The 12,185-nt window shown below is 38.2% G+C and overlaps 1 protein-coding gene across 1 annotated transcript in view; it reads left to right on the forward strand.

Annotated features, from left to right (window-relative positions):
- Positions 1-3,162: 3,162 nt before the first annotated feature.
- Positions 3,163-12,185, forward strand: part of brp (ELKS/RAB6-interacting/CAST family member bruchpilot) — a 461,964-nt gene continuing 452,941 nt past the window's right edge. Inside the window, exon 1 of the mRNA XM_090387273.1 lies at positions 3,163-4,229. Coding sequence (XP_090243399.1) covers positions 3,333-4,229 — 897 coding nt within the window. The 5' untranslated portion in view covers positions 3,163-3,332. The remainder of the gene's footprint in view (positions 4,230-12,185) is intronic.

Here is a 12,185-nt window from a genome sequence, read left to right on the forward strand (position 1 = left end):
ACTTTTGCCTCATCGTCCCGTTGTTCATGTATGGAACTAAATCAGATTTTTTTTAATTGTAGACATTGTAAATATTATTGCCCACTAAGATCTTTGAAAACCTAATTTAATGGCACCTCAGTTTCTTTTTATCTTTTTTCATCCCAGTTCTCACTTTAGTGAAGATTACTAATATGCATGCCCTTTCCTGTAGATTTCTATTGACTCAGAATTGCTGTCCAAAATGTTGACTGGGACCTCTGGGAGTTTAAAAGACATGGCGCTTATAAGCGTGTAACATTCTGAGCGCTGCTATTTCTTTAAATCTAATGATGAAGATGCTGTTTCTCCTGACCTCGCTGCCATTTAATAGTGCCTGTCTCTTATGAATACTCTTGGCCTGAATACTGCTATTTCCAGCTGATATACCTGTCTGCCTTGACCGGACTTTAGTGAGCTGTTTACACCTTGACTTTGGGAACGCCTTGTGTATGGAAATCGATTTATGCTTGGAGGAACCATTAAGCTCTTTTTCATTTCGTAGCCGAATTAGTTCGTCTCGGACGAGTTTTGGTGTTTTTTTTTCCTCATATGGAGACCTATATTTTTCATCCTGCAAACTGACCATATAATACACGCAATTGCAAACATGATATATCGATGTCCTGTAGTTTTAGCTGTCTCGATGCTTATTCTAAATATCCCAAATCTCCAAAAAAAATAGAAATTTTAACTACGTGCATGTAAACCTGCTTAGAATTCATTAAAATTAATAGATATGGTATGCTGTTTCGGTACTTGACTGAAACAACCATTCTCTGTTGGACTAGAATATTGACTGCGTTCTCCTCCCGCTCCCCATTCTTCAATTTTTATGTCACCAATTTTATTTATTAACAAGTAATCCTATCTTGAATTTAGTGTGCCAAGTTATTCTGACGGTATCGAGTATTTAGATATCGTTTAGAACTGTTTTTCAAAGATCGTAGATAATTTTTGAAAAGCTCATAGGATTGATTGTAGGATAATTTTTGAAAAGCTCATAGGATTGATCGTAGGATAATTTTTGAAAAGCTCATAGGATTGACTTATTTTAACATTTGGTTGATAAAATGATGAAAATCCTTGGTTCGAATTCTGTCAGGAAGAAATAAAAGTATTCGTAGTTATTTTTCATTCCGTGGTCCAGTTAATCGGTCTCTATTTTTTGATTTTTACCTCTCATAAAAACTTTCTCTTTCGGAAAAAAAGCCAAACCGACCATATCTCTGTGGTTTACAGATAAAATCATCGACGCCTCATCACCTTATTTGCCTCGGAGCAAATAATAAACAAAAAATGCAGCCACCACCGCAGGCTAGAGGCTAAAAGTTCATTACTCACTGAAATCACACCCAACTCAACTAAACTTGAAAATCCATGGAACCTACATCCCTCTAATAACTAAACACAGTGATCTCGGGGTCATCTTTGACTCTAAGCTCAGCTTTACACACCATGCCGCAGATATTCACAACAAGGTCTGCCGATCCAGATGGCTTGCCAAACAACGCCTCCTTCATGTCAGAGTCTTAGTACACCCTTCAATATATTTACCGGTTTCTTCAGCCAGGATCAGAACTTGCGGATCTGAAATCTGGGCGTCGGCAGCAAAAACCACGCTAAAAACCATCTCATCTGATGAGTACTGGCATCTTCGGTGAGTGCTCTTCAAGCACAAGCTTCTACCTCCTCACATATACTTCAGAAATAACCAAACTTCTAAACTACAGAAAAGTCTCAGAACGGATCTTCACCCTCTGCTTACTCGTCACCATTAAAATGATAGCGGGTGAAATCAATACGCAAAGTTTTTGGCAGATTTGTAATTGGAGAATCCCCCCCCCGAAACCCTTAAGGGCCCTCCCTTGGTTACAGTCCGTGGCGTGGAGGCTCAGGAAGGGCGACAGATTCCTACCAACGGAGATGCTCAAAACTTCCAAGATATGGATGCTGATCACAAGAAAGTCATTGAGGACAAAGCGTACAGAAGACGTATCATCAGGGAGCAGCTCTAGTCTTCAACCGAGTGACTGTCACTGTTTTTCCTCGATCAGTTTGTTGATATTGTGAAAAAAAACAAACAAACTGTTTTCATGTGTTTACAACTTATTATTTTCTCTTTTTTTGTTTTTAGAGTTTTAATTCCTTTCTATGTTAAACCCCTAGCATTTTTGCTGTTATGGGCATTGCATCATGCATCCATGTAAAATTTACTTATTTTCGCTGATTGAAATAAAGATAATTATTTAGTTTGGCATAACTACATTAAAGAGGATCTTAAAAGAATGACAAGGTTTTCTCAAGTAGACGTAGTTGTAGTTTTTACAGCATGAAGTGATTTGGTGTTTCTGAATTCAGAAATTTTAGTATAATTTTTAATATGTAATTGTGTGTAGCTTTTTCCTTTTTCTTATTATTTCTAATAAGAAATAATAATTTCCTTTTCCTACAGATACTTCTTATGTGTGACAGTCCAGTACACAATGATTAGAGAACACTGTTCTTCAGTTAAAGTTAAAAAGCATATCTGATTCTGGGAACAATGATAATATAAACAGATATGCATGCGGTTTAAACACAAAAGAAATAGCGATTATTATAAACAGAAGTTTTAAATCAAAATGCTAATATAATTTGTAACAGTAATTAAACATTTTTAAAATGTTCATATTATATATTATAAAAAAAATTGCACTAATTAAAAAAATTAAAATTTTCACTATTCTAATTATATAAAAACAATTACAACCGAGCGAGTCCCTTTTCAAGTAAATGGCCTTTTTGTTTCTACGACATTATGAGAATTATTTTTATTTTATCCGTAATTGGGTCCATGCATTTTCCTCCATTGCACAGCGGCCTCTAGCGGTGAATTTGCTGTCACTATCGATCGGGTTAAAATGGGAAATAGCACAAAGCGAAAGAAATGTTTCACTGTTAAAAAGGCAAATTAAGCAATAAATGTGGACAATAATGGGTGGTCTAGGAACAATATTTACTTTCAGAAGGCGTACAGCTGTACGAATGTAAGTTGAATGCTGGTTGCTATTATCTATTAATGTCGTGTCGGGTTTTCCAGGCAGTTGCAGTATAAGGCGTCTGTATGCTCATTGCGAGTTCTGTGTCTTCCCCTGTTCGCTCTGGGCAATGAGGCGTGAGGAGCTGTCCGTGGCTGAGTGAATGGGATATTACACCCGCATCATACACCATGACCCTTAAGCCACCTTCTCTACACGTGTGACGAATGTGCGCGCGAAAGGGGACAGCAGTGGAAGTGTGGAAATCGTTGCTAACAGTAACGGAAGCCCACCATGTCAAGAGATATGTACAGCAATGTAAGTCAAACTCAGCGTTCTCCAAAGCCATCCCGACGATTAGAAATGACCTCCTACAGTCAAGGATCTCCTTCTAAGATTCACACCATAGCATCCATCTCTCAGCCTCCTTCAGTCAGAGGAAGTCCAATTGCCACGCGCTCTTTATCATCACCCTCGCAAACACGTAAAGGACGCCATTACGGTATCAGTCGTTCGAGTAACAGTAGTCCGCTGACTCTCCCCGCCGATATACACGTGCCGCACTCCTACAGCGGCGGTTTCGCCGACGTTTACTATACGGAGGACCCCTCATACATCATGGATCCCAGAAGCGGTTCAGCTCACCGTAGTCGTTCCGCTACACGAGCTCCCCTCCGTAGCTATCACTCTCTCGACAGGGATCAAGAGCGCGACCCAATGGTCATACGTGATCCTCGTGACCGTTCATTGGAATGCGGGGACGGAGGAACGCGCCATTCTAGGACTCGGGACCGGTCCTTGGATCGGACTATGTACCGGCCCCGCGATGAACGTGACTACGACATGTATAGGACACGGGAAACTTTCTTAGATGGTGACCAGTATCGAGCAAATTCTCATCTACCTCGCGGCACGCACACTTCTCCCGCACACAACCCTGACAACCGCCACAACTATAGCAAAGAAAGCTTTGTTGTAGAGCTTCAGTCCAGACTCAATGAGTTGCAAAGCCACTATGGAAGTGTCAAGAGAGAGCTGGATGCGACCACCCAGAAGCTGGGCTCCAGTATGCACAGTATTAGAACTTTCTGGAGTCCGGAATTAAAGAAAGAACGAGCCCTACGGAAAGAAGAGGCAGCCAAATATGCCCTCATCAATGATCAACTCAAGCTTTTGCGTTCTGAGAGTCAGGTAAATGCATTTCTTTAATGATCAAATAAATGATGATGTTTTATGAATACCAGAGTTACTATTTTATTTTATTGCATTTTCTCTTTAAATTTTCTAGTTTTCAACTACTTTAAATATTTAAATAAGATTGGTGACAGAAATGGGAAGTGTATTTTGCTTTGCGGTTATAAATCTGAATTTAATATATAATTTAAGCCACCATAGGCACTTCAAGCTTCTCATAGCATTTTTCAAGCTCTGGTAATAAAATTACCATACTCAACGGGGTAGTTCAGTTCAGTGACTAGTTGAGAATTTAAGATTTTTTTTCACTACTGCGTTAATGGTAACGGAAAGCGTCAGTAGAAAACCAATCTATATCCAATTATCAGCTGCTCCATTCGGTTTTTTACAGTCTCCGTTTATTTACCTTAAATAGTAAAATAGTCGTTAAAGCCTTTGAAATATCTCACTATACTGCTGATTTTTTTTATTTTATTAAAAACATCACGGAAAACTGGATATTTTTTAATTTTTTTATAATTCAGTTACATTATAGCTATTGTGATAATTGATATTTTCATATTGAACTTATTAAGCGAAAAATGGGAAAAAAATAAACTTTCTCAAAGACATCTTTCCAGCGAAAATTTAAAAAAAGGAAGGATAATAAGTAAGATTGCCACTTCTTGTAGCATTTGATTGTGTAGCAGCGAAACTACATTTACAGGGGAAATATTCTGGAAAGATGCCTGCGAAAAGGTAGGTTTTGTTTTGTGTAGTTTAGAAATCTTTATTGCAACAGCATATAAATATATTATACGATTACAATTAACCCTTCACAGCAACTGCTAAGAGCTTGACATCAATAATAGGAGCAACGTAAAGAGAGGTACTGTATGGTATGAGTTAAAATATCAAAATAATAATATAAATTTATTTATAATAAATATTTACCAATATAAATAGTTTGTGCATTTCGAGAGCCTAATATTAAAAAAAATGTCACATTTTCCTTGGGAATCTTAAGAATAAGTCATACGTTTAAAAAAGTATATTCTCAATGTACGAGATAATTTTTAAATCTATCTATGAAAAGAAAATTTAAAAGCTAGTCAATTTGTATGTTTACTCTGTGTAATACGTCTTGTTTACTCAATAATATCCGAAATATATTATTATGATTTATGGATATATCTATGATAGATAATACCGAGCAATAACGGAATTATTATATGGGTTATAGAATTAGTAGTTGCCAACGGCTACAGGAGCCTGTGACGCAACTCATTTTGACAGATCAATTGTAGTGATGTTCATATCCACCGTCAGTTGCAATGGTATTCTTCGCCATCTCATTCATGTGAGTTATGTACTTGAAAATGTCTCATAGTATCACATATTCTCAGCGGACTATTGCTTTGCAGCTTTCTGCTAGGAGGTTCTCATTTTCCTCACCAGATCTCAGTACATAGAGATTATTTTATGCGACCGCTGAGAATTCACCATATATCATGTGATGGCCTAATTTGTAAAAGCTGCCTTTGGTCACAATTGGTATGACAGCGCATCCCATAAAACAGCCAACATGTGCATTGAAATCCATTTCATTACATTCGTTCTTTACGAATAGCCATGGGTTTTATGACTTTTCTCGATGTTTGAGTTCACTGACCTCCCCATATACTTTAATAGTGTTTTTTTTTTTTTTTTTTTTTTTTTATTTAAACCTTGATGTTTTTTGTTTGTTTGGAAAACTAGTCTTTTATTGCAGGGAAATCTTTTCTAAGTTTAAAGATAGTGCAGTAAATGGATATATTTCGGCATTGTTTTGGTAAATTGTTTATTCTGCATTTTTTATTCTGTATTCTTTTCTGTTGCTCAACCGATTGCTCTAAAATTAATAAAACATCTTTCTGAATGTCGTTACATGTTTATTACTGAAGAATACGATGAAAGACAGTTGTTTTTAAGACTGTTCGTTTCTCTTCATGCAGTAAATGACATATTAATCTTCAGCTGTTTCCTTAGTCCGGAACAGTTTCCATTTTATTTATAATATTGTATATTATTAAAGACTTGAATAAATTTAATAACTGACGTTCAGCGAATCTAGTGAAAGTTACAAAACGCGGATTCGCTTTTTCGAGATATTTTAATGTTTGACAAATTTCTCCAATTGCAGCTGCGCTTCGCTTTTACTCTAATCTATACTGAAGAGCTAAAATCTACCAATTTTTTTTATCTTTACAAGTTCCTCTCAGTATGCTTAATTAATTAAAGTATTTTTATATTAATATTTTATTATTTAATATATAACTAGGGGGGCTTCGCCCCCTGCTCGCTTTGCTCGCCAATCCCCATGCACGCTTTTCTGTGTAATATGTTGAGGTATGACGGAGTAAGTCAAATCTTTTCTACATAAAGACACACCTGTCGAAACGCACTGATCGATATCTAATCAGCAACTTATCTATGTAATTTTTGCTTGTGCATTTGTAGAATATTACTCGAATAAATATCACTATATAATTATTTACCTGCGTTTACATAGGTCATTTAGGAGAAGGGCTGGTAAAAATTCAGATCTTGGGTACCACTCCATACTTCAACTAAAAGTCAGGAAAAAGGCAGTGATTGGCAGGTGCCACTCACTGTTTAGCCCCGCCCCCTTTCCTCCTAAGTTGACAAGCTTAGAGTGTTTATTCCTCCACTTGCCGCTGTTTTAAAATCGTTTTCCGATTTTAAAACAGTGGGATGGGGGATAAGCACCCTATCTAAGCCAAGCACCCCCCACCTTGACACAAAACAATCAGAAACAATTAATATCAGAAACAAGCTGAAGCAATCATTCATAATAATCACCCAATCACAGAACTCAACCGTATAATCACTCCGTTCTATGACCACACCCACTGCGCGAAGACAAGTGTTACCCAAATAATAGATTTTAGCCAAATACCTTTTGCTTCTCGTTTCATAATGCATTAGGAATATTGCTGCAACCGAAAGAGCAGGACTAAAATATTTAACTGAAATATTTACAACCTATACAAATATTAACAAAATACTAAAGTATTTACAAATACACAATATTCATTAATATACAAAAAACGTTACAATGGAACATCAAATGTTAGACAGTGAAGCACGTGTACGAGGTTGGTGAACGTTGTGGAGGTAGTTGTCAATAATTAATTGCAATTGTAGTGACGTAATTACCTCACCCTCTTCTCCCATTGGTTCGAATAAATATTACTAGGAGGAATAAATATTACTAAATAGTTCGAATAAATATTACTAAATATTACCTTTTTAATGTATAGAGAGTTATGAATTTAATTCAACGATCTATAGATAGGAAATAAATGTGAAATAAATATCATTGTGAGTAGTAACAGATATCACTCAATGATGATAAAATAAAAAAAAAAACTTTCGAGCATAAAAGCAAGTAGGGCTCCTGGAGTTGATGGCATATACGCAGTAATTTTGAAGGAGGTAGCTAGGGAGTGTATTGAAATATTGAAGTTAATCTTGAGGACATTTTTGGATTTGGGAGAAATGCCTTTACATTGGAAAAGTGGTAACGTATCACCAATACATAAAGGTATTGGTGATACAGTTTTCCAAATGTGCCCCAATTCATTAATTAGGACACATTTGGAATACTGTTCTAAGAACGAAGTCGGTAACTACAGACTTCGTTCTTAGAACAAAGTATATGAACTTATTGGCAGGGAAAATCTTAGCGGAAATGATTAAGAGAGCAATCCAGGGACATTCAGATATATTTAGCATTTTGAATAACATACAAAATGGTTTTGTTAAGGAAAATCATGTTTAACTAACTTAGTAGGCTAATTTGACAAGTTAGTCATATGTTGAATGTAGGGACTATGTTTCGACATAGTTCATTTTTTGGACATTAGCAAGAAATTTACTTTCTCGTGAGAGGTTACTGTACAATCTGGAATATGTGGGATTACTGGAAAAATAAGATGGGTTGCTGGGAGGTTGTTGTAGTTGGGTTTTAGGAGCATCAGCGACTAAGGCTATATTGCTTCGTTTATATTTTCTGTAAAATTTGCGTGTGTTCTGTGGTCGATTTTCTGTCTGCTGGAGAAAAACCAAGTTACCGAGAGAAAAAATCATGCTACCCTCGCCTGAGACTGACTAACTCAGCCACGCTGTGAAAAAGGCCCATAAAAAATTCCTCTAGTCATTGACGGGACTCGGATTCAGGTGTATTTCACCCGATGTGGGGGATGACGGGGATTCTACCAACTGTAGTGACTTCAGCCTCTGCAGAAGACAGAGGGTTGTGATTAATGGATATTCTTCAAATTGGTGTAAAGTCAGAAGTGGAGTTCCCTAAGGATCGGTCCTTGGACCATTGTTGTTTTCTCATTTTCATAAACGACATCGACGATGGGATAGAAGGCGTGAGGTCAAATTTTGCAGACGATGTAAAGATTGGCAGCGTTGTTAATAATCAATACTAAGCAGAGCTCCTTCAGGATGACTTCAACATGCTGCAAGAATGGGCAGAAAAAAAGTGGCAGCCACACCGATGAGCCAAAACATTATGACCACCTACCTAATATGATGTTGGTCCTCCACGTTCAGCCAAAACAGCTCGTACCTGGCGAGGCATGGACGCTACAAGATTTCTAAATGTGTCTTGTGGTATCTGGTACCAACACTTACCAGTAGTTCCTTTAACTCCTGTAAGGTCCGTGGTTAAGACGCCGCAGATCGAAGTTGCTGTTCCAACACAAACCACAGATGCTCGATGGGATTGATGTCTGTGGGAATTTGGAGGCCAGGGTAATACCTGCAAGTCTTCCTCATGTTCCTCGAACCAGTCTCGAACAATCCTGGCGATGTGGCATGGCGCATTATCCTGCTGAAAGACGGCACCGTCAGAGGGGAATACCGCTGCCATGAAAGGGAGTACCTGGTCAGCAATGATGTTTAGGTAGGTGGTAGACGTCAGAGTGCCCAGCACATGGATGACTGGACCCAAGGTATCCCAGCAAAACATCGCCCAAAGCATGACATTGACGCGACCGACTTGTTTTCGTCCCAGGGTGCATCCAGGTGCAATCACTTCCCCAGGTAAACGACGCACACGTACCCGGCCGGCCACATGGTGCAAGCAGGAAACATGATTCATCGGACCAGACGACCTTCTTCCAATCACTCAAGGTCCACCTTCGATGCTCCCGTGCCCTTTGTAGGTGCTGTCGCCGATGAACCGTGGTTAGTATCGATGTACTGTGTGTCGTGACACATTACTCCCGTCACCAGCATTCCAATTACCGGCGAGTTGGGCCACAGTCGCCCTTCTGTTTCCACGTAGCATCCGTGAGAGCCTTCGCTTACCTCGAGCATCGATGAGCCGTGGTCGTCCAATACCTCGCCGGCGGTTCGTGGGTTTCCCCTCCTCGGACCACTTTCGGTAGGTACTAACCACGGCTAACCGTGAGCATCCCACCAGCCGTGCCGTTTCGGATATGCTCTGACCCAGTTGTCTGGCCACTATAATTTGGCTTTTGTCAAACTCGCTTAAGCCCGCTACTTTTCCCATTTGAAGAACAAGAGTAACACTGATTAACAGAGCTCAGTATCAATTGTTTTTTATACTGTGTCTTGATCTGCGCACGCGCCGTAGTTCACCAGCAATTGCTTCGATTTGCATAACGACTCACTGTTCATAATGCTTTGGCTCATCGGTGCATATTTTGGTGCAAGAAAATGCAAAGTCCTACACTTGGGGAACAGCAGTCCCAAAATAAATTATACATTTGGTGGGGTTGAATTAAAACACGAGAGGAAGAAAGGAATCTGGAAGTTATAATACGGGCAGATATGAAGTTTCTGAGCAGTGTAGAAAGGCAGCGAGGAGAGCCCATGGTGTCCTATCGATGATTTGTCTAAAGTTATCCTGTAAAGATATGGAGGTCATAGGCCCAGTTGTAAGACCACATTTGGAATACTGTTCACATGTGGGGAACTTATCTGAAAAAAGACATTGGGCGTCTTGAATAGGTCCAAAAACGGGGAACTCGCATGGTTAGATCGGCAAAAACGGCGACCACACGAGGAAAGACTCCAATTATATGGGCTATATAGCTTTACAGCCAGGCGCTTCAGAAGTGACCAAATTGGGGTTTATAAGACTCTTGGAGGCGTTAGTGAAATGAACGCAGGCAGAATTTTCACTGTTATAAAGAATTCCAGAATTAGGGGGCATAAATTCAAATTACAGGGGGAGTGGTTTAGACTAGGTTGTATGAAGTTTTCTTTTAGCCATCGAGCTGTTGATTGCTGAAACAGGTTGCCTTTGCAGGTAGTTGCGGCTTGCAGTTTGAATAAATTCAAAGGTTAACTGCATAGATGTGAGGAGGGAAGCAAATAATTTGTCTTTTTTATGTACTCCAATTTTGTTTTTTTTGGCAGTGCATCAAAAGCTTTGTGGTTTCCTTGCACTATATGGCTATTTCTAACTATTACGATTACTATTACATGACATCGTGTATGTGATGTTTACTAAAATAAATTCACATGCTTCACCCAACGCCTTTATGGTAAGGTAAGGCGTTGGGTAAAGCATGGTATGGAATATGGAACATCGTCGATTTTGTTGGAAGAATGATTTCATAAGTGAGGGAAGTGGGAAAACGTATACTACCAGAGCATTACTGTGTTGTACTATTATTTCATCTGAAATAAATAAATATTTATTGCTTCTAATTCTGAAGTGCTTTGGATTGTAAATAAATACGCAGGATAAGCTTTACTGTAGCGAAAGCATTAATATATCATATTTAATCCGTCAGAATCTAAATGTAAGCAAAATTATTGTTTCAAGAAAGGAAAATTATATAATTTAGTGTATATTTTCTGACCTTGGAATGGAATTTTATATTTTAATGATTTAATGATTACGGCAATCTGGTGAGTCGTGCATGATGGAAGCTAATCCCGCATTGCTTGAAAGTTCACAATATTTGAAGTCTGGATAATAAGCTGATGTGAATATTACTACACTTTGCTAATTGTTAGATTTTGATATAATTAATAGACTATATCGCAAAAGAGAAATTTATATCTACAATTTATGTTATTTCATATAAAAAGAGTCGCAAACCGGCACTCCGCACTGGTTTGAATGATAATTAAAGTGTTGCCGTTCTAGTGATTTAATAAGCCAAAGTGCTACCGAGTTTGATAAACTAAAAATGCCAAAAAATAGACAAAAAATATCAAGAAGGAAAGTTGATATTGTATGGTATATTTTAATGTTTAACTAAACTGGTGGTTGGCTGGAATCATGGGTTAATACATAAAATTTGTGTTCATATTTTTTTTAATCTGATAGTCATGGTATATTCCCCTTATAAATGTGGAAATGGAATGCGATGCGCTAGCGCCAAAAGTCTGTCGAACCCCGTAGTGCCGAAAGTCTGTTGACCCATAGCATACGTAATTTCGGTAGCCATTAAATATCACCACCCACCTAATAATGCTTTAGAGCCCCACTGCTCTCTCAGACATATTTGCAATTTCATGAAAGAACCCAAAGACTTCCAATGAAACGTTGTCCAGACCACAGTCCCACCTCTACCAACAACAAATAACAGCAGTTTTCCTGTAAGAAAATTGAATTAGTTATCAGTTTTGAAGTTGGTTGGTTGTCTGTCCGTCTGTTTTAGATTTTCTGCTGAAACGGCTAAGGTTATGAGGCATCGAGGGGTAACGTTTGAAAATGGTGTGTATTTTCTGGTCCAATTGCCTGTTTTGCTTGATGAAAAACCAGAGTTTCCAGAAGAGTAAACCATCCAAGTCTCTAGTGTTAAATTAATAATAATAAAAAAAACAGGAAAATATCCTCCAGTTTAGATGGAGCTCAAAGCCAAGTCTTTTTCACATAACGCGGAAAGGCAACGATTGTAACCACTATGCTAGCCG

The sequence above is a fragment of the Mastigoproctus giganteus genome, chromosome 13 (assembly GCF_048544385.1).
Source record: "Mastigoproctus giganteus isolate SK-2022 chromosome 13, ASM4854438v1, whole genome shotgun sequence".
NCBI lineage: Eukaryota > Metazoa > Arthropoda > Arachnida > Uropygi > Thelyphonidae > Mastigoproctus > Mastigoproctus giganteus.